This window comes from Mustela lutreola, chromosome 2 (genome assembly GCF_030435805.1).
Source record: "Mustela lutreola isolate mMusLut2 chromosome 2, mMusLut2.pri, whole genome shotgun sequence".
NCBI classification, from domain to species: domain Eukaryota; kingdom Metazoa; phylum Chordata; class Mammalia; order Carnivora; family Mustelidae; genus Mustela; species Mustela lutreola.
In genome coordinates this window covers 102,554,569-102,578,424 of record NC_081291.1, presented here as the reverse complement: position 1 = coordinate 102,578,424, position 23,856 = coordinate 102,554,569, and the positions used below count along the sequence as shown (strand labels likewise).

At 40.1% G+C, this 23,856-nt stretch overlaps 1 protein-coding gene across 1 annotated transcript; it reads right to left on the bottom strand.

The window, feature by feature from the left end:
- Window positions 1-11,440: 11,440 nt before the first annotated feature.
- On the bottom strand, window positions 11,441-23,126 carry CSTA (cystatin A). Its single transcript, XM_059165208.1, has 3 exons — window positions 23,018-23,126; window positions 15,377-15,478; window positions 11,441-11,685 (listed from the first exon to the last, which is right to left on the bottom strand). The coding sequence occupies exons 1-3, from the start codon at window positions 23,081-23,083 to the stop codon at window positions 11,557-11,559; spliced, it is 297 nt and encodes a 98-aa protein (XP_059021191.1). The 5' UTR covers window positions 23,084-23,126; the 3' UTR covers window positions 11,441-11,556.
- Between the last annotated feature and the right edge of the window lie 730 nt (window positions 23,127-23,856).

The window sequence follows — 23,856 nt, the reverse complement described above, 5'->3', positions numbered from 1 at the left end:
GATCAGGAGGAAATTGAGAAACAGTCATTGAAAAGGATTTGTAACAGCTTTTCCACAATTTCAGGTCTGCTAAAATACTACCTAGCTAATCCAATTATGGTAGTAGGATGCCTGAATCCTCCCAATGTAACATGAAAAAGGTACGATTGCGGCAATCAGTGACTTATAGTAAATGAATATTAGTATATTTAGTTTGTGATCAATAGCATTTAAATCCTCACATATGAAGAGAAAGGGAGGGCATACTATTGAAAGTTGATTCTGGAAAGTGTCTTGCATACACTTGCTGCTTTAACAATAGTTGTTGATTTTGTTGGTTTGAAGGACAGTCAGGGAGAGAGGGAGAAGAAGCAGAATACAAAAGTTCAGAGGTGAGTTTGGCTCTTCCTTGGCAGGACAGAAGATAGCCATAGAAGAAACACTGATTTTTAGAAAGCGTTTGACTGTCTCTCATATTCTAGGCACTGTTACCCAATACTAATACATCACTGAACAAAACATTAAAAAAAATCTACTCTTGAAGAACTTGTATGTGGTTAAGAGAGACAGTAATAAGTAAAGCATATAGTATGCTTAAAGGTAATAAAGCTACACGCCAAAAAGAGAATCTGGAATGGGGACTGGAGAGTGGATGGCAAATGACTAATTTCAGCTGATTAGAGAATATTATAATGCCCTTGCCTTTGAAAAACCCTAAATAGAGACAAATATACAAAATAAATGCAGTAATAAAAAGGAAGTGTCCTAGTAAGTCATTCTCTTTCTCTCTTTTTTTAAAGTAGTAGGTATACCCAACGTGAGGCTCAAAACCCCAAGATCAAGAGCACATGGTCTACCAACTGAGTCAGCAAGGTGCTCTGGTCATTCTCTTTTTCTGAGTCGTGCTTCAAAAGATACCAGTTTAGGAAATGGTGCGATATTGTACCCAGTGCCGTACAGTAGTCTCTGCTGTGCCGTGCTACCTATTTAAGATCATCCAGGGATAACTTGTAAACTGGAAGATTAGTCCAACATGTGGTCTCCCTGCAAAGCAAGAAAAATGAATATTCTGCCTCGAGTTATGTGAACTAATCAAATGTTAGAGATTACTTAGGTTACTCATGATATCTCTGTATACTTAGCCTAAAAGTTAAGCCTCGATTGTTCCTTAAAAACACACACACACACACACACACACACACACACACACCAAAAAACTGCTGCCTACATAGTTGAGCATGAATGTTGAAGAATAAAGAAAGTAGTCAAAAAATGATTCTTCTGATGGGGGCAGCATTACTAGAAGAAGCCTAATTTACACCCCACGGAATTATTTTGGGGGGAAGAAATGCAATGTTAGTGAGTTTTAAGCAAAGATAGCTCCCAGGTTCTGAATGCAGTGGCCTGCTGAGGGTAATCCCTATAAGAGGGAAGAGGTCTTAGCTGAGATGAGTTTGTGGATCTCCTGATGCATTAAGAAAGGATAGCAAATCCACTGACACTTAGTTGCTACAGATGGAGTGGTTTTTCCACTCTAATTGTAAAAACTAGCAGGCAAAATTTGACTCGTGCTGGCTTCTCCCCAAGGATAAGTACCGAGTTCTTAAAATGATGTTTGAAGTCTTTTGTGCCCTGGCTCCTGCTTACCTCCAACCTCATCACTCTCTACAAAGTACTCTGCCCCCCACTAGTAGGAAACTGCGTCTGTTTCCTAAAAGACCCAGCATTACCTCGGCACTTCAGCACGTGCAGTCTCTTCCCTGGCCAACTCCTACCCATCCTTCACATCTCAGCTCTTACTTCCTTCAGCCAGCCTTTCCTGACTTTTCAAATACAAATTAGATGTCCTTATGTGCCCACATGATAAACACCTCTTTCATGTTCTTTATCATGCTGTTCAATTGTTGGTTTCCCTTTACCCCACCAGGTTTTGAGAGCTGGCACTATGGGGTACTCAGTGCTGGGGATAGTTAAGCCGGAGACACTGCTAATTTTCTACCCTATATCCATTTTCCTCTTCGTGGTCAATAGAATCCCTGATTTTGTCTATAGTAGCAGTGTGCCCAGCTTCCCTTGCAGCCCCAGCTTAGCAGTGAGGTAGTTTTTGATAATGAGATATAAGCAGGAGACTGTTGGGGCATTTTGGGGAAACTTTCCTGGTACGGGCATTGTCCTTTCCTCCTTTCTCCCTGGAGTGATTAGGGTTGCTAGGAACAAGAAGGATGCGGACTGTTTGCTCACTGTGGTGGTGAACACAGAGATAAAAACCACATGTTGAAGATGACCAAACAGAAGACGGAAGGAGACTGGACCCTTGATGGCATTGAGGTTTGCCATCCCAGCCCTGGGCTGTCTCCAAACTTGTTATTAAGTGAGGGCAGGGATTTTTAATTTATTCATTCAGGGATATAGTAGGACTGTTTCACTCGTTTGGTTAAGCCTGTATGTTTAGGATTCTGTTACATGGAGCCAAATGATGTGTTCAATGAACAGTATATTATTAATAGCTCATTTTTTCAGGGCTTACTACAAATTAGGTAACATTCTAAGTATTTGCGTGATTGCTGTATTTGGGAGTTGAAATTTGGGAAAGTCTAATAGGCAAAGGCTAGAGAAGACCCGGCCAGAAGGGTATGAAGGAACTTGGGGGAGATTCATCTTTCTCCAAGAATGACTTAGCTTTAAGAGCTAGTCAGGATCTTTTCATTTCTTAGCACCTAAGAATGTGGATCATATCTCATTCAAATATTGCAATGAAAAAATGTGGAGGGTTTTTGTTTTGGTTTGTTTTTTTTCTTCTCAGTTGTGAAACCTACATTAAATCTCTTTCCCTCCTAATCAATCATGCCCTACTTCTCTAAGGGCACAATATTCCTATCTGTCCACCCATCTACCCATTCATCCATCCATATGTTTGTCATGTGGATCAGATACTGGCCATACTACAGCTCTTTCTAGGAAAGATTCTTTGGCCCACAGCTCCTACTGAAAGAACACCCCTTGGTAGCCCATTTGCACTATGCTCATTCAACCAGGGCTGGGCAACTGCCCGAGAACTGCTAGCCTTAAGTTGGCCAGTGTCTTAGGACATGTCCTGCGGCAAGAAGATGATCTGGACAATCAAATTCAAGGCTTTGAACCGAGAAATACTGAGGAAATGACATAATTAGCAGTGGAAAGTGAAGCTTGAAGTGCCAATGAGATGCAATAGGGGACCATGACAGTCCAATGTGCTGAGAGAGCAGGACCCACGAGGACACACAGCATGAAGCAGTGAAAATTATACAGAAGAAAGAATGCCAGTTGGAGCTGGCACAAAAGTGGACAGAAAGGGGTGCCTGGGTGGCTCAGAGGTTAAAGCCTCTGCCTTGGGCTCAGGTCATGATCCCAGGGTCCTGGGATCGAGCCCCGCATTGGGCTCTCTGCTCAGCAGGAAGCCTGCTTCCTCCTCTCTCTCTCTCTGCCTGCCTCTCTGCCTACTTGTGATCTCTGTCTGTCAAATAAATAAATAAAATCTTAAAAAAAAAAAAAAAGTGGACAGAAAGAGATGCAGATAGCTGCTTGGGGGAGGGAATAGCTGAGGCCATTAATAATAGAGCTCTAGAATAAAAACCCACATCCACAATTCCTCAGGTTCTTAGAGCTGCCTTGCATTCTGGTTCTTGGGTCTCCAGCTGTGAAACCCAGTTCTGTATGGCCTTTGCAAGGCCTGGTTGTTGGACATTTCCTGGATTCCTAACCAGATGCGTCTTTATGATAAATCTGTGCAGTACATAAAATAAGTTCTCTTCAACCGGAGGAGTCTATCGAGAACATTCCCAATGAGTCAAGTGACCAAGCAATATCTCCCTATTTAAACTATGTATTGACATTAGGACATTTTTCCCCATCCAATACCTCCTCATGTCATTTAAAGCACCAGGTATGTGCTTGGATAGTTCCTTGGGAAAAACTCCCCACTGTGTCTGAACCAAGTTCCAGCAGGAAGCCTCAGAAGCCTCCACGGTCCACGATGAGTCTTTGGCTCTCTCCTAAAATAAGAAACCAGGCAGAAAATCATAGATTCACTCCCTCAGGCAAATGAAGAAACCTGTTTCCCAAGACAGAACAGAAAAGGCCTTGTCTGCAACGCTGAACAGAATCACGCCCTCTGAGTTGTCACTTGGCCCAATACTGCTCATTTAGAAACTGTGGCAGAGAATTTGGGAGGGCTTGACAGATGCTGGGGTTGAGTCCTTGCAAGGCAAGGGTACATTCTCCCAGTTTTTCTCTTGGGTTAAACAAGACAATTTTTGCAGTAGAGTACAATTCTTGCTCCCAGATTCCATTTCAAATTTGATGGGGGGAAATGCTTCAGAAATGCAATTTTGCCTTTGGTTGCAATGATACTGTAAAGGAAGGCAAGGATTTTTTGTTTGTTTGTTTTTTGGAGAAATTGCTCCTTGATCTGGATAAGCCCTCAATGACCAACGAACTTTTAAACACCCTTTCCATCAACACGATGGCCTACAATTATCCAGTTCTTGATCAATTTTTTGTTTTCTTGGAATCCCAACAGTTCTTGGAAAACAAGTCTAATTGTTCAAATACCACTTCCTTATTTTTTAAAATAAGTCACTCCCTTTAAAAAGTTGTCTTCCATGTTAAAATTGCTTTTAAAAGGAATAATTTAATTTTCAACATAGTGTAAATCTTCAACAATAGTGTAATTTTTCAATAACATTTAGTAAATGAAAAATTATTTTCACACTTTATATTTTACCAGGACTTAACAGATTTGGGTTACATTTTCTGACATGCATTTTTTGTTTTATTTTGTTTCATCATCTTGTTTTAGGCTGGTTTCAGCCTATAAATAACCAATATGACTGGATCAGCACTTGAGGTTCTTATTATGAATGCAAGACACCCTTCAGCAATAACTATCAAGAAATGTTGGAAGGGAAGCATTATTACTTACAAGACCTGGACATTACAAAGCACACCTGAGGCCACAAAGTGAAGTCACAAGGAGAGAGAAAGAGATTGTACCGGCCAGGAGTTTTGCTTTTATTGGGTAGAGGGTGGGGGAACCTAGGGTTTTGCAGGCTCACTCTTTATTGGTGAATTTAAAATGTAAGAGTGGAAAGTTAAAGCATGGGAAGAGAGAAAGAAAGGAAGTGGCCCAGATGGTTAGTTACCTAAATTAACCAAGATCTCTAAAACAAGGGAGCCCACATTTGGGGGAGGTGGCTTGGTTCTTCATTTGGCCTGTGGGTGGCGCTGTGTTTATTTGAGATAGTTAACTGCAAAGAGGATAGGTCTTTGCAAGATGCCTCACCAAAGCTTAAATGAGGCACTTGTATTACAAAAGCAAAACAAATAAACAACTGTCAGGGTTTACCCTACACACCTATTCTGTTTTTAACCTAATATCAGAAATTTTTTGTAATATTTTAAGCTTTGAAATATATTTTCAATTCTGTTAGGGGAAGTATTTCCATTAAACCTTTCCCTCTTACCTTTATATCACTCTAGTACTCAACGCTGGATGACATTAGAATCATCTGGAATCTATTTCAGATTCTTATTCAATTAATCTGCGTGAGGCCTGGGACGCCTGGGTGGCTCAGTTGGTTGGGCATTTGCTTTCCGCTCGGGTCATGATTCCGGGGTCCTGGGATCGAGTCCCACATCAGGCTCCTTGCTCAGTGGGGAGTCTGCTTCTCCCTCTGCCTGCTAATCCCTCTGCTTGTGTTCTCTCTCCCTCTGACAAATAAATAAATAAAATCTAAAAAAAAAAAATCTGCGTGGGGCCTGACTTGGGACTTTTATTTTATTTTAAAGGTTTTATTTATTTCTTTGCGGGGAGAGAGAGCATAAGCGGGGGGAGGGCGCAGAGAGAGGGAGAAGCAGACATCCCACTGAGCAGGGAGCCCAGCTCTGGGTTCCATTCTGGGACTCCTGGATTATAACCTCAGCCAAAGGCAAATGCTTAACGGATGGAGTCACCCAGACGCCCCCTGACTTGGGACCTCTAAAAAATTTATAAATTAAGTGACCCTAATATGCAGGGATGATTGAGAATCACTGCACACATTACTTGATCTTCTTTCCTACTTATTCCTATTAGCTACTATGTTCTCGCTAACAGGAAGTCTACTTAACCAGTGATGGGATATGTTTATCCATTTATTCAAGTCTCTTATTTCTGACAGTGAGGTGCTGTAATTGTCTTTGCATATGTTCTGTATGTCCCTTATTAGACTAATTCTTAAACATGTGTTATATTCAGTCTTCTATACCAAAATCAGGATAAAGTACAAATAAATCTAATCAATCTGATTATAGAGTTTTGTGTATCCTGCTCTGAGTTTATAACTACAGATGTTTGTGTCAATGTTTGCATTGCTCAGAAAAGGATTCTTATTATTAGGCGATGAGATAATTTCTGGTAGTCTCTGTTACCTAAGAGCCCTATGGCATTAATATTAGCCAGCCAGTGGAGATCTTTTAGTTCATTGATTGAACTTAATATCTATGTGCTAGGAGCTGAAGGCAGATGAATAGGACAATTTCTTTATTATGAAGCATCTAGCAGGAGTCATTACATACATATATATCACTACACTATTTCAAACTCTCCCTTGCCTCCTCCAGGGGTCAGAATAGCTGAGCAAATGAATTCTGAGCTTGTGTTAGTAGAGTGTAGGAGTGAAGAACATTGGTCCTGGAGGCAAATAGCTTGGGATTATATCTTCACTTTATTAACTAGCCATGAGGCCCTGGGCAATAACTTAACCTCTCTATACTCAGTCTTCTGTAAAGAGGGGATAATAACAATATTTACTCATGAGGTTGTTATGGGAATTAAGTGAGTTGTAGGTGTAAATTCTTTAGAATACTACCTTGTATATAATAAGCGCTTAATATATAGTATTATTATTTGGGGATGGGAATTAACAAGTGGCACTAATAGGGTGATGAACATACTGCAGAACACAGAGGGAGACATTATTTAGGGCATCTTTAAAATGAATTTCTTTTCCCTCCTCTCATTTCTCTGTCCATTCCTTCTACTTCTTCCTTATACGCCTTCCTAACAATCCAATCCAAAATCCATTAGGTAGGCCCAAGGAAGGAATGCAATGAACAATTATATGCCAATAAATTAGATAATGCAGATGAAATGGATAAATTTTTAGAAAGACAATACCAAAACCATCTTAAGAAAATCTAAATAGACCTACAACAAGAGATTAAATTAGTAATCAAAAACTTCCCATAAAGAAAAGCCCAGGCCCAGATAGCTCCACTGCTGAATTCTACCAAACATTTAAAGAAGAATAAATACCAATTCTACACAAACTCTTCCAAAAAGTAGAAGAGGAAGACTTTCCTACTCATTCAATGAGACCAGTATTATACAGATACCAAAGCCAAAGACATCATAAGGAAACTACAGATCAATATCTCTCATGAATATGGATGTAAAAATCCTCAACAAAATGCTAGCAAACCAAATCTAGCACATAAAAAATAATTACACACCATGACCACATGGGATTCATTCTAGGAATGTGAAGTTGGTTTAACATTCAAAAACCAATTAATGTAAAGCATTATAGTGAAAGAATAAAAACAAAACCACATGAACATCTTAAAAGACACAGAAAAAAAAGGCATTTGACAAAATCCAATAGCCTTGGGTACCTGGATGGCTCAGTGGGTTGGGCCTCTGCCTTCAGCTCAGGTCATGATCTCAGGGTCCTGGAATCGAGCCCCGCATCGGGCTCTCTGCTCAGCAGGGAGCCTGCTTCCCCCTTTCTCTCTGCCTGATGCTCTGCCTACTTATGATCTCTCTCTGTCCAATAAATAAATAAAATATTTTTAAAAAATCTTTTTAAAAAAATCCAATAGCCTTTCATAATAATGATAAAAAAAAAAAACCCTAAAAGAAAATGTCACCAACTTGATAAAGGGCAATTCTACAAAAACCCCACAGCTAATAGCATACTAAATAGTGAATGACTGGATGCTAAGATCTTGTTCTCTAAGAATCCCTTAGGGATCCTGATCCCTAAGATTAGGAACAAGACAACAATGCACACTCTCACCACTTCTATTTAACTTTATACCAGAAGTTCTAGACAGTAAAGGCGAAATAAAAGATACTCAGATTGGAAAGGAAGAAGCAAAACTCTCTCTTTGTAGATGGCATTACCTTGTTGTATAGGAAAATCCTGAGAAATCTACCAATAAACAAAGTTCAGCAAGTTTGAAGAATACAAGGCCCAATATACAAAAATTGATTGCATTTCTATACATATGCAATTAACAAGCCAAATGAAATTAAGAAAATGATTTCATTTACAATAGCATCCATAAGAATAAAATCATTAGAAATAAATTTAACAAATATGTGCAAAACATACTCTGAAACGTATAGAACACTGTGGAAAGAAATTACAGAAAATGCAAATATTTGAGGAAATATCCCATGTTCATGGGTTGGAAGGTTTCTTGTGTTAAAATGGCATTACTCCTCAAATCTACAGATTCAATATCCTAGCTGACTTCTTTGTAGAAACTTAGAAGCTGATTCTAAAATTCATACAGAATTTCAAAGGGCCAGAAGAACCAAAACATTCTTGAAAAAGAAGAACGAAGTTGGAGGATTCCAACTTGTTGATTTCAAAACTTACTAAGAAGCAACAGTAATCAAGAAAAGTGTGGTATTGGGCACCTGGGTGGCTCACTCAATTAAACATCTGCCTAGGTCATGTTCAGGTCATGTTCCCAGGGTCCTGGGATCGAGTCCAAAATTGGGTGCCCTGATCAGTGGGGAGTCTGCTTCTCCCTCTTCCTCTGCCCCTACCCCCCTCTCATGCTCGTGCTCTCTCTCAAATAAATAAAATTAAAAAAAAAAAGTGTGGTACTGGCTAAAGAAAGATATGTAGATTAATGGAATAGAAATGAGGGTCCAGAAATGAATTTATGACTGTGATGTTTTGACAAGGGTGCCAAGACCATTCAGTGTGGAAATGAACAGACTTTTCAACAAATGGATAGCCACACAAACAACTAGGTAGCCCACTTACAAAATGATCAGGTTGGATCCTTACCTCACACTATTTATAAAAATTAACTCAAAAGGGATTAAGCGCCTAAAGGTAAATATTAAAACTACACAACTCCTGATGATTCACAGACCTGTACCCCTGGGACAAATAGTATATTATATGTTAATTTTTAAAAAACATTAAAATGTTTTTAAAAGTGGAAAAAAAAAGATAAACAACTCTCTAAGTTTTCTTAAAAAAATAAAACTATATAACTCTTAAGAAAACATAGGAGTAGGGGCACCTGGGTGACTCAGCGGGTTAAAGCCTCTGCCTTCTGCCCGGGTCATGATCCCAGGACCCTGGGATGGAGCCCCGCATTGGGCTCTCTGCTCAGTGCAGAGCCTGCTTCTCTCTCTCTCTCTGCCTGCCTCTCTGCCTACTTGTGTTCTCTGTCAAATAAATAAATAAATAAAAATCTTTAAAGAAAAAAAAAAAAAGAAAACATAGGAGTAAATCATTATGTGCTTGGATTTGGTAAAGGATCCTTAGATCTGACACCAAAAGCACAACTTAAGAGAAAAAAAACACAATTTGGATTTCATTAAAATAAAAACCTTTTATAATTCAAAGGACAGCATCAAAAAGTAAAAAGAACCACAGAAGAGGAGAAAATAATTACAAATCATACATCTGATGAGGGACTTGTATCCCAAATACGCAAAGAAATCTTATAACTCGACAATAAAGACAAATTGATTTAAAAATGGGCAAAGGATCTGAATAGACATTTTGCCAACTAGGAAGATATGCAAATGGATATTAAGATCATGAAGGGGGGGTGCCTGGGTGGCTCAGTGGGTTAAAGCCTCTGCCTTCGGCTCAGGTCATGATCCTAGGGTCCTGGGATCGAGCCCCGCATTGGGCTCTCTGCTCAGCAGGGAGCCTGCTTCCCTCTCTCTCTGCCTGCCTCTCTGCCTACTTGTGATCTCTGTCTGTCAAATAAATAAATAAAATCTTTAAAAAAAAAAAAAGATCATGAGGGGTACTTGACATCATTTGTCTTCAGGGAAATACAAACTAAAACCATAATATGATACCACTTCATGCCCACTTTGATGGCTAGACTCAGAAAGGTAGAAAATAATAAGTGTTCAGGATGGGGAGAAATCCCAACCCTCCTACACTGCTGGTGGGAATGTAAAATGGTGCAGCTACTTTGGAAAACAGTCTGTAAGTTCCTTGAACAATTAAACATACAGAGTTGCCATATGAAACAGCAATTTCACTCTTAGGTATCAGTCCAAGAGAAATGAAAACATGTATGGACAAAAAAGAAAAGTATGCAGATGTTTATACATTTCCATAATAGTCAAAAAGTGAAAGCAACCCAAATATTCACCAACTGATAAGCGGATGAGCAAAATATCCATGAAACTGAATATTCTTTGGCCATAAAATGGAAAAAAATATCAGCACATGCTTCAACATAGATGAATCTCCAAAATATGCCAAGAGGAAGAAGCCAGTTGCAAAAACCCATATGTGATTTCATACATATGGAATGCCTAGAATAGGCAAATTTACAGAGACACATAGAAAGTAAGTAAATTAGTGGTTGCTTAGGGGTGAAGATGTGGAGGAAGATGGGGGATGATAGCTATAAGGTATGGGGTTTCTTTTTGAGGTGATGAAAATGTTCTCAAATTAGCTAAGCGACAGTTGCACACATTTTTAAATATACAAAAAACTATTGAATGGTATAGTTTAATTGGGTGAAGTATATGGTATATAAATTATTTCTCAATAGAGTGTTAGAAAAAAGAAAAATAGCAACTAAATGAAACATGTGGTTTTGGATTGGAGCTCTTAGCAATTAAAGACATTTTGGGGACGACTGGGGAAACTGAATGGTGTCTGGGGACTAAATGTTAGTAAATCTATCAGTGTTAATTTTCTGATTTTGACGGTTGTATTTCAGCTATTCAGAAGAAAATGCTGGTTCGTAGGAAATGCACCCTGAATATTTGTTAGTGATGGGTCATCACTGTAGGTAACTTACTCTCAATGCCTGGGAAAAAAAGTTTTTTTGAGACTTATCTGTAAGTTTGAAGGCATTTCAAAATATAAATGTATTTTGTAAAATTCCTGATTTAATTTTAAAATGTGAGGCTAGGGGATGGAATAGTGGATTCTCCTCAACCAGAGGGCACTGCTAGCACATGATCTAGCCTGCCTATGGTGTGTGGGAATGGTCGTAGTGGTAGTCTTATCCTTTAGCAGGTCTCATTGGGCCTGACCAATTTCTCTGTAAGATTTCCAATTGACATTAAGTTGCACGGAATTTCTTCTCTAAAACAATAACGTTGACTTTGAGAAAGAAAAGGTAAATACTATTTAGTACAATAAAAGAGAAATGGTTGTAGAAATCAATTTATTTGAAAAGGAATGCTTCTTTATTGATAGTTACATTTATTAGCAGGGAACATTAATCAGTAGCCAGTGGAAAACATCAGACCACTTCGGGAACATGCTGCTAAAAGCCTGTGATCTCATCGTCCTTGCTTTTGTCAGTCTGGTAAGCAGTAAGTGTCAAAGTAGAATTTTGTTGAGGAAGGCCTTTGAATACTTTCATGTGAATATAACTATTATCACCTACTCGCACCTGAAAGATAAACAAAGAAAAAAAATGAAAAGGAGATTCATTCAGATGCATCTATGCCAAGGGAAATAAGCTTTTCAGGAACAGTATTTCTAGATCAGAATTCTTAGACCTTGATTTTCATAAACCTACCACCTTATTTTATGAGAAAGGACAGGCTAAAGGCATGGCAAGAGGCATAAGCCCTTATTTTATTTCATTATTTTATTTTATAATTTCCTACTGCTTGGGCACAATGAAAGTGTATTTCATTTTCAAAGATGCACAGAGCAAGAAAACAAGTGACAGTCTCCTTATTGATTCTGTTTTCTGACTTCCAGACTGGGGTACTTTATTAGCCACATGATTTGAAAAGGGAGGAGAAAATCAGAATTGTCCTAGAAAATTTGGGAGGTGTGGTTCCCATATCTATATTAGCACCTACATTATAAAAGCCCACTGATAGGACTGAGCAGAGAGCAGGGGATGGACAGTCTATAGTGTCCCTTTAAAGTAAAGGGATCTTGCTGGTTAGTCATTGGTGTGAAAATTGAAATGGGGGCACCTGGGTGGCTCAGTGGGTTAAGCCGCTGCCTTCGGCTCAGGTCATGATCTCAGGGTCCTGGGATCGAGTCCCGCATCGGGCTCTCTGCTCAGCAGGGAGTCTGCTTCCTCCTCTCTCTCTCTCTCTCTCTCTGCCTGCCTCTCTGCCTACTTGTGATCTCTGTCTGTCAAATAAATAAATAAAATCTTTAAAAAAAAAAAGAAAATTGAAATGGTAGTATGGGCATGAACCTGAAACCTAGAAAATCATGATGAGAATTTCTACTTTTGTTTTTGGTTGGGACAATAAAAATTTTGTCTTAGAATAATGTTTTTTATGTTCTGATGTCCCTTCCTAATTAACAAATGCCATTCAGCAAATGTTTACTATGATTCAAAGGCTATGATGAACATTGTATATACTTCTTACTATAGGCCTGAACAAAGGTAGAAAAATAACAGTTTTACAAATGGAGAAGCAGATTAGAAGAGATTAAATAATTTTCCATAAATCTCTCAGCTAGTAAGCGACAGAGTCAAAACCTAAATCTAGAGTCCAACATCGATGTTCTTTTCACTCTATAGTGTAACCACTTTTTTTTCATGTAAGTTCCACATCCAGCATGGAACCCAGTGCGGGGCCTGAACTCACAACCCTGAGATCAAGACCCAAGCTGAGAGCAGGAGTTGGATGCTCAACGAATTGAGCCCCCCAGATTCCCCTACAGTTTAACGTTTTAAAAGTATTCTGCGTTTGGACAGGACATCAGCCTTTGCAGACATTATTAGAAGCAGCACAGCCAGTAGATAAGAATCAGACCACCCGGGTTCAAATCCTGGCCCTCTCTTATAATTGTATGACCTTTGTTAGTTACTTCATCTCCCTGAGGCTCCATTTTCTCATCAGTAACACAAGGGAAATGATCATACTTATCTCATAGATTTGTTGAGAGGATTAAAAGAGAATACATGCTCAGCTCTTAGAGCCTGGCACGTTGTAAATTTCTAGCTCTTTTATTTCACACAACACCTGGGTTTTTTTTTTTTAATTTTAATTTTGTATTTTGTTAAGAGATTTTATGTATTTATTTGGCAGACAGAGATCACAAGTAGGCCGAGAAATAGGCAGAGAGAGAGAGAGAGAGAGAGAGAGAGGAGGAAGCAGGTTCCTTGCTGAGCAGAGAGCCCCATGCGGGGCTCGATCCCAGGACCCTGGGATCATGACCTGAGCTGAAGGCAGAGGCTTTAACCCACTGAGCCACCCTGGCACCCTGCAAAGTAGGTTTTTATCTGAATCGTGCAGATAAGGGCATTGCGGCTCAGGGAAGATGAGGGGCTGTGATCACACAGGGACTCCTAGTGGAACAAGTTGAATAAGGTTCCAACCCGGAACTGTCTGACACCAGAAAGCCTGTAGCCCTTCCATTCCTCCACCTGCCTCTTGATAGATAGATACTTGGGAAGGAACACAGAAGGTCACTTCACCAGAAAGACCTTAAATGTAGAGAGCGGTTCAGAGCAGAGATCAACTAGACAGCCAGGAAATAATGAGGGAACTGGAGTTAGGAGTTGTAATCCAGTAGGAGAAATTTGACTAGGCAGGTGGTCTCTCTCTCTTTTTTTTTAATCCTTTTAGGTAGGTGGTCTTAAGGGATGGAATTTTTAAGTTTTCTGAGGAGTTTTTTAAGAAATGCATCAGCTGGTTACTATATGAAATTTATGAACTTAGACTAATTATAAATTATTAAAATAATGATCCCAATTTTGATGGAATGTTTCTTGTCTTCGAACAAAATCATTTTTAACTGGAAAAATGTTTTTCAGCTGTGAAGAAAGCAGATTGAGAAAGGGGGAAACAATGTTGCTGCTTTCTAAGTATCAGGCAGGATCTCATTCATGTGAGCCACCCCAGGACCTGGCATATACTAGGAGCTCAAATTTGGTAGGACTGGGCTGATCCATTTACATGACCCAGTGTTGTAATTTTCCTATGCTGAGGTGGTTAGGACCTCTTACTTTATTGTATTTTACTTTATTTTTTGCAGAAAGCATTAAAAAATATTTCATTTATTCATTTATTTCTCTGAGAGAGGGAAAGAGAGAGCACAAGCAGGGGGAGCAACAGGTAGAGGGAGAAGCAGGATCCCCACTGAGCAAGGAGCCTGATGTGGGACTTGATCTTAGGACCCTGAGATCATGACCAGAGACCATGGCAGATGCCAACAGCAGACGTGAGCCACCCAGGCGTCCCTGAAAACATTTTTTTAACATTTTATTTCTTAAGTAGCTAATTGTTAAAGAGGAATAAGCCAGACTGTGCCTTGGTCAAATGGTTTTGTAAATCTCAAGTATATGTGTTTGAATGTCTGTTGTTATTATTTATTTATCTGATTTATTAAATCAGAATTATCATCTCAGTGCGAAAGAATGAAGATGGGTCTCAAATATCGATGGTTGACTAGTTGAATTGTTTCCCTCTTAACTTCACAACCATTTTCTTCAAATAGAACTGGATAGTGCATCATTTAGTTTAATGATATAGTTATAAAATTAATCTTAAAATTATTTTAAATGCTCCACTGTTTTAAACTATACCTACAGTGTCACAAATTGAATCCACTTACTTGAATTGACAAATGATTTTAATTTTACTAACCAGAATACTGTGTAAAAAACAACAGTAGCTTTAGTTATTTTCCCACCCAAAATTACTTTAAATCATTCCTAAAATCCATTTAATTTAGACACATAGATTCACAAGGATTCCATAAAGAGTGGAATAAGTTTCAAGATAGCATCTGGTCCAGCTCCAGGCCTTCAGGCAACCGAGATATCCTCTCATTTCACACAAAAAGCGCCACGGCCACAAACTAAGCATTCTTGGAAACGTTATGAAATTTCTTTCTATACAATTTCCAAAAATTGTAATTTGTAAATTCTAATTGTAATTTGGAAGGAGTCAATTTGGAAAGCTTTCTAAATTCACAGGAAACAGATGGTGGCAATATATCATCATCTGCCAAATTTAAGAGTCTAACACTTGGGAAATTTCATTTAGGACAACCAGAAGGGACAAAATATACGGTCAGGGTAACAGGGAACATCACCCAAAGTGGGAAATGCAGTATCTTTTAGTACTGATGTGAACCCAGTAAGGATGTTGAACTCTAACCTTAATGTAGTAATTTATTCCAGCAACTACTTGAGTTTTATACTCTACAGCTTCAAATTCTTCATAAGTCTCGTTTGTTTTTTCTTCAAGCTGAGGTTTAACCTTAGGAGGGAAAAAAAGGAAACACATTATATCAAAGCTATAGTGGATTCCACTTATGTGATTTTCAAGTCTGGGAAACTCGTGCTTCTAAAGGTCCTCAAACATCATAATAAGAACTATTTTCAGTATTTCAAGGAAAAGAAAATATCTGCCTTTAATAAGATTACATGAGCTAGCTAAAATGTTAAATTTTGTGGCTTTTGGCTGAATTTGCATCAAGTCAGTGTGGTAATATGGCAACATGGTAATCTTTTCACTAGTAGAACTCTGATATATATGTCTTTGATTAATAAAAATGGGAGAGCAATAATTACTATTTCACCTGAATTTTTTTTTATTTTGAAGTAATTTCAGACTCAAAGTTACAAAAATAGTATAGTATACCTCAAGATCCTTGATCTAATCACATCTGTAATTTCCTTTGCCATGTAAGATAGCACATTTATAAGACTCAGGGATTAAGATGTTGGCCACCATTCTGTCTACAACAGAGGGATTATAAACTTTGGTGGCAGCATGCCTAAACCCTGACATGACAAGGGAATGGTGTGTCTCAAATTCAATATGTGAACTTTTACTGGATTTACCAGTTTTCAGTATCGGTCTTTCATTCCTTCTCTCAGCTGAGGCTGATACGCTAGTTGCCACTCTGTTCTCTCTGACTCTCTGTGAAGAGTAGGGCTCCAGAATTCTGCCAGAGCTTGAGATAAATGAAAGGGAAAGATCTGGGGGGTGGCCTAACTGCTCCTGATACAGATCTGCTGCTCTCAGTTTTCCCGGCTTTAGCCCCGTGCCTCACTCTCATTGTCCTACGTTTCTGGCATTGCTCGTGTTTGAGCCGTTTGGAATTCTGCACCACGAATCCGCTTGCTGCTGGCTCATCACTCCCATCTGGGGTTGGGCTCCATCTAAGTGGCCAGTCATTTTCCATTGTTCATCTGTTTCCCATCTTCCAAGGTTTGGTCAGTATCTTTGAGGTGGTGTTTGCCTATCTCCATTGTCTCTCTAGGTGTGGGTTTGTGCCTTTTCCCCTTTATTTTTTCCTGTCATCTAGAGGGAAAAGAAAATAGATGTGTATGTTCAATATACCTTGTTTCTTGGATAGTTGCCTCCCTGCTATTCACTCAAGCATTTTACATGTTTCAGGCTGGTCTCCCATGCATCTAGGTTCTCCCAAGGCCATTCAGGCCTTCCCATCCGTGGGCGGACATATTGAATTCCTTTTCTATCAGCCCCTTGGTTTGGGTGCCAGAGTTGGTTTTCAAAGATGTAAATGTTTCCCAACTTTTTGAGTTCTTAGACCACTTTTGAGGGTAAAACACTTCACGGACCACCACCCATTTCTCCTGTGACCTTCAGAATAGATGGGAAGAAGGTGTTATTGCTTTCTTGAGATGGAAAATGAAGCTTCAGAGTGGAGAAAGGAAGAAGACAAATTGTGAGGAGGAAAAAATCAGAAATGGGAAGTGGGGAATGAGAGAGGGGGAAAAAGATAGAAGTGCAGAGAGAAGTCAAGTAAGGAGAAGAGTTACTGTTTTCTTGCTTCTCCTATCTAACACTTCTGAGTCAATGCTGGGTACTGGTCAAGTTAAAAGCTGAGTTGGAAAGGGTTAATCTCCAAACCCAAAGTTATCCAGTTAAATCTTATTTTACAAACGAGAGGACCAAGGCTATGAAGAGACCATGACTGCTTAAGGCTGAAAAATTATTAATTACAGTTACTTAAGGTTTTCAATCCCTTGCCCGATAGCTTAAGTATCTGATTTATCTGTTGTAATGATCTGTATTCCTTCTGGTTTCCAGTCTTTTGGTCATTGTTTTTTTTAACCACATATCAGAAAATTTTATTTCTATTTGTCCTTGTCTTAAAAAACATACAAAATCTATAACATTTTCACTGCATCGGTGCAGTTTACAAGTCCAGAGTCTTCCATAAGAGAGCTGATTTCCAGTGTCCTGGTTTGTTTTGGTAAGTACACGGGCACCTGTCAGACTGTGTGCCGTGATTTCAGGTTTACAGCACTTAGAGCCTGTAGCCTTGCTCTCTCTTCCCAGTAGAACAGGCTGGTATTCTTCTAATGTCGGATGCTATGAACCAGGGGTGGGAGGGGTAGAGGTTGAGGTCGAAGCTGAGGAGCAGGAAAGGGGCAAAATAAGAAGGAACTGGTCAGTGAAACCTTAATTTTCAGAAGGCAAGCTTGGTACTGAAAGACCCCCCCCAAGGGATGGGTGCTGGGAGGGTGGATGTCAGCTGGGAGTGGTGGTCTGGGACCTGCTGGAACACAGACAGACCTTGAGCTGAACACAGTTGGTGTTCCCCTTCCCTAGCCTTCCATACACAGTCGTGGCTGAGATGATGGAAGAAACAGTATGAGCCCAGCCACTGTCACTCGGGCCCCAGCCCGGAGAAGGACGCTCTCAGGGAGGAGCGGCTGGTCAAATACAATTACCCTAGGGTTGTTCATATATTTTTACTGTTGTAGGGAATGAATCTTGGTGAGTTGTTAGTCCTCTGGGATCTGAGGATTTGAGCTGTGTTGCACCCAACACACCTAGGCACTTTCCCTATCTATAATCATTCTGCAAAAACTTTAGACTATGCATAAAATAGGGAAGAATGGATAGAAAGGTAATAGTGGCAACATGGGTAGGCCATATTTTGGCATGTTTTCCAGAGAAGGAAGGAGAGTTTGGGTTTAGCATGAAAGTGTAGTAGGGCTGATGAGAAATGACCTATAGACATTTGTCATCTGTTCGTTTTTGAGGGAAGGGCAAGCGTGGGGCAAGGCACCTAGTATGCAAGAAATGATGGCACCCCACGTAAGAGAGGAAAGGCAGAGTCTTTGACTAGAGGGAGGAATGAGATCCAACAAGGGATATGGAAATTGGGAGTGTTCTTGTACCAGCTGACGGCAATCTTTAGGAGACGGAACTGAGACACAGGCTGGAGGGGCCATGGGGATGGGAGAGATTGAGAAGCCAAGAAGAGAGAAGGCCCAGGTCCACCTCTCTGGGGCTCTCTAGAAAAAGGCCAACAGGATGTGACTGACAGGATGTTCCAGCAGCCCCAGGTTCCTGTTGCAGTTGTTCGCTGGCATACATTCATAAATTTGTACTGAGCGAGTTTCTGTGGTTCTGCAACTTCCTTGAGCAAAGTTCTCTGAACCTGGAGCAGAAGCTGAAGAGGAAGTGGTGGCAATGGGGGTGATGTGTAATTGAGGACTGGAATGCCGGAATTTCACAGGGTCAACAGAAATCAAGGGTGGAAGAATGCCTGAAGCCAATCACGGTCCAGGCTGGATGAGCACTCAAGTGGGCCTGAGCATGTTCTGTTGATGAAGATGGGAGGGTGAGGGCCTGAAAGACCGTGGTGTGGCTGAATGGCAGGTTCTCTGGGTGTGGGGCAGTGGCAGAGGTGATTGATGGGGAGGCGCCGGTCAGAGAGGAGAACACAAATGTGTGGGTGAGTGACAGCGGTGACACGCTGAGCTCCAGGGTGTGGTATCCATGATGGTATGCAGAGGGGGTGTTTGTATGGTGTATGGTCTGTGTGGATGCCAGGAATGGCATTCAGCAATTAGGTCTGACGTAGGGGGTGTGTGTATGTGTGCGTGTGTGTGTCTGTATCTACCTGTGAGTGCGTAATAGTACCCTTCATTTCCCAGAGTAATTATTGAAATAACAGTTCTTTCCTGCAATAAACGTACTCAGAATTCCCATCCCAATTCTCAGGTCAAATATAACCCTTATTGCCTTGAGTGTATCCCCTTTCTAAATTTCTCTGAAGGCAAGAACCATCTTCCCTTCTGTCCCTATAGCAATTCACACAGTACTGTGTACATAATGTTTTCGGAATGAAGAAACCAGGGCTGTTTTTCTTCATGGCACCTTGTCTTCCTAGAAGGAATAAGAGGATATAGAAGGGGATAGCAGAGACACTCAACTAATACAGAGAATCCTGGGAAAGGGGATTTCTTTCATGTGTACTTGGGAACAAGCTCTATTTGCATCCTTTAGTAATATGTGATACATAACTACCATTCAGTTCAGTCTCCTTCATCTTCAGAATGGGGACTCTTTTCTCCTGCCTTCAGAAATGTTCAAGGCTCCTCAACCTGGAACTCTTTGTTTGATTTTCTTCTCTTTCTGACCTTATCCAACATCCCTCTTTCATTTTTTTTTTTTTTAAGTAAGCTATTTATTTATCGGAGAGAGAGAGAAAGTGGGAGCACAAGCAGGGGAATTGAAATGGCAGGCAGAGGGAGAAACAGGCTTCCTGCTGAGCAGGGAGCCAGATGTGGGACTCTATTCCATGACCCGAGCTGAAGGCAGACACTTAACTGGCTGAGCCATGCAGGCATCCCTCCCTTTTTCATTGTGACGTCAAATTCCTTAAACCTGCAGTTCCCACTTTTTCTTTGATGCTTTCACCTCTCTGTGAGATGGCCTCCCATTCCTTCCCTTCTCTCCCAGATGGAGTTCTTCCTTCAGCTGGCATTCCACTGAGAAAACTCTCTGTTAAGGAGAGCGAGAGCCGATAAACTTAAGCTCCTCTAAGAATACCTGCATTTTAAAAAGAGTGGCAGTATCGTAGCCAATGCGGTTTATCCGAGGCGCGATTATTGCTAATTAAAAAGTGAGTTAAAAAAAATAGAATACATTAAAAAACAAAGGGATAAAATGACAAGGGAAACGACAGGTAGTGGTGGTCTTCCTTAGGACCACCTCAGATCAGACTAAGTGTATAACTCCCAACACCTGCCCATTTGCCTGACTCTGACTGGGCACCTAACTAACTCTGTAATCTTGGAGAAGATGTTTGATTATATTTCTTCACCTACAAGTGGTTTTGGTAATACCTGCCTCTTGGGGTTGTGTGTGTGGAGATTAATTTTATCCTTCATGGGAAAGTGCTTCCTAAACTGCCCATTCTTCTGCCTTCTAATAGTTATTTGGGAATTGCCCCCTAAGGTTCTCCTGGGAGAGGGAAGCCAAATGATAACTGGGAGCTTAATACCTGAGAAGCTGAACTACTACACAGTAATTATTCACTTGAAAGTTAGGAGCTTTGATGGGCAAACTCTAATGTCCTTCCTGGTTCCAAACCTATGATTTAAACAATGTTCTTAATTGGAGATTGTTTTATTATGTTTCAGTTATCCTGGCTTCTCTAAATGGACTCTAAACCCCTTGAGGACAGGGACCATGTCTTAAAGTCCTTATGTATCTTCTGTAACATTTAATACAATGCTGGACACCTAAGAGATAGTCAAGAAATGATTCATTGGTATTCATTTCTCAAATTGATTGAAATCCGAGGCTGGCTGCTCACACGGATAAGGCAATTTGCCATACCACATATTTCCCTCAACCCCCATGCTTCTCCATGTTCCTGCCACTGTATAGTGGAAAAGGCAAGTGGTCAAAAATCTGAAGATAGGCTAGCTTCTTAACTAGGCAGGTATTAACCTCTTTGAATCTCAGTTTGAAATCTCATCTGAGATATGGACATGATGATTTCCTTCCCTGTGCTGGGGGTTATAAAGACCAAATGAGAGGTCAAATGGAGGACAAGGCTTTTAAAACCACAGTGCACCTTTCTAAGAGTGATATAACTATTGTTCATACCTATCTCTCATTCTGCCTCCTTGACAGGGCTGGAGCCTGAGGTAAGCAGCAAGAAACACGCTTTCAAATTAGTTTCATAATTTAAGATGTGGCTCACAGATGGTTTTTTTTTTTAATGCAAGGCCTTCTTATAGCTTCTTACTAAAAAAATTATTCTTGCTAACCAAGATAGGCTTTTTAAAAATCATTGAAATTTTCTGCACACTCTCTTTATGTGGAATCTCTGTTATTCCCCCATTTCCCTTATAGCTCTGTTTCCTGGAAAATCTCAGGGGGATTTTCCAAGGTCACGGGTAACTTTGGGCAAAGATTTGAAGCAAATAACTGTGAAGCCTCACCTATGCATATTTTTTTCTTGTTTTCAGGTCATTTTATGCACATCACCTTAGGTAGTCCTTACAGCTCTGAGATCAGCAGAGCAAAAGGTGTGATCTTCATCTTACAAATAGAATTAAGAATTTTTTTTTGCAGGGCTCTGCTTTTGTTTTTTATTTATTTTTAAAAAAGATTTATCTATTTAAGAGAGAGAGAGAGCAGGGAGTGAGGCAGAGGGAGAGGGAGAGAGTCTTAAGCAGACTGTGTGCTGAGCGCAGAGCCTGACACAGGGCTCGAGCTCAGACCCTGCGATCATGACCTGAGCTGAAACCAAGATTCAGAGGCTCTACAGGCTGCACCACCCAGGTGCCCCCAGTGTTCTGCTTTTAGAAAACCCATCTCCCGTAGGCCTCTTGGATTTACGTATCTCCAGATCTGTAGCCAGTGAGGTCATGGACAGCAGCCTGGGTATCACCAGGGAGCGGGCTAGAAATTCAGGTTCTCAGACCCACCCTACCCCAGATTCTGAGTCAGAATCTCCATTTTAACAAGACCCCCAGGTAATATATGTATACATTGAAGTTTGTGAATACTGAAGATTGAGAATTCTGACCTCAAATAAAGGTACTAATGACTTAACATTATCTTTTGGAAGAAGGAAAGCTACAAAAGTATCTTTTTTCAAAAAGAACTCTTGAAAGGGAAACATTTATCCCCAAAGAATGAGTTGACAGAAATCCAGGCATCGCATCTCTAGAGAACATTCCAGAGCCTTAACATAGAAATCCTATCTCTTTCACTTACACAAGTAGCCAGTCTTATTTGCCAGGGTCATAGAAAGAAGTTTCAGAGAGAAAAAACAAGGAATGATACAAGAAAATAGGGAAACAATTTACAAACCTAACATGATAATTTATATATATTTTCTTTTCATAAAATAAACAGTATAATAAAATTTTATCATATAGATGATAGCTAATCAAACATGTAAAAAATGTATCAACTTGCTAAAAACATTGAGTTCTGTTTTCACCATCATCAGTTTCAGAATCAGCATAGACTATGCCACTCCCCTTCTAGTTTAATCATATTCTCAATATGACGAGACTATAATTTTTTCTATGTAGTCAAATTGGCAGGAAGTGTGGAAGTGGATTGTCTTTGCAATGTTGCTCTTCATTTAACCCATTTAAAAAAATTTCCCCACAAAGCGTGCGAAGTCTAGTTTGTCAAATTGTTAAAAAGCTGATTTAATTACATGTTGGCTCCATTTGGTAAGATTAGAAGCTTCATCAGAAACTGAATTAGTAATCCTGGACTCATACATTGGAAGCCTATAAAGATGACCCAATATAAATTCTTTTATAAATGGGGAAACTGAGGCTCTGAGAAGGGATGTTACATGTTCAAGATCACTCTCGTGGTTGGGATTATTAGAGGTTTCAGCCGAAAAGGTTTTTAGTTGTAAGGAAGCCTGAACAAAACCGCACATTTCCCAATGTTCTGCTGGTTTTCATGTTCACCCACACGCGTAACACGGCCCCCCTAGGAACCAAGATTTTGGATCAATCCTCTTCATGAGATATACCAACTCACCTCATTAGCAATCTCCTGGATTTCTGGAGTGGCCGGTTTGGCTTCAGTTAAGCCTCCAGGTATCATTTTGGCTAATTGCTTCTTTGCTAGGCAGGATGCTGGAACTGAAGTGATCAAGGAAGCGTGGAGACTCTGGTTTTTAAAGAGGGTGTTGCTCAACAAGCTCCACCTCCAGAAGGTTCTCTTTTTCACAAAGAGCAAAAAGGCACAGGGAAAATGAATATTTCTCAAAGCAAGCCATGCTGCTTCCTCAACAGAATAGGCCAGTAGGAATTGGGGAGATTGAGGGCTGAGGATGAACAAATGGGTGTGCCTGCCGAGTCACGTCCTCACAGGGAGTCAGACTTCCCCGCGTTCTCTTTGACGTTGGTTCCATCCTGTTGCATCTGAAGAATGAAATCTGGAGCCACGACCAGAGTTTCCCAATGTGTAAAACCTCTAATACAAAGTTTTATACTTTAAAGGTATATGTATTAATAATGTCAAGGTTGGTTGTTTAGAATTTATTCGACTTTATAAAGAAAGTAAAAGAGTCTGTCTGGAGAGCCTTGGCTGGATACTTGAATTTTACTGTTTATTTGTGTGTTTGTTTTATACTTCTAGAACTACAGAAAAACACAAAGAGTAAAACAACAATCACCTATATTCCAATCACCCAGATTTAAAACTTTTAACATTTTATCTTATCTACTTTCCCTATTTTCTTTCCTTCCTTCTCCCCTTCCTTCCTCTCTCTCTTTCTCTCTCTCTCTTTCTCCCTTCCTTCCTTCTTTCATAGTTGTTGTTAAGAAATACAGTATTACCGGTCTCCCACTCCCACCCCCGAGCCCCCAACTTTG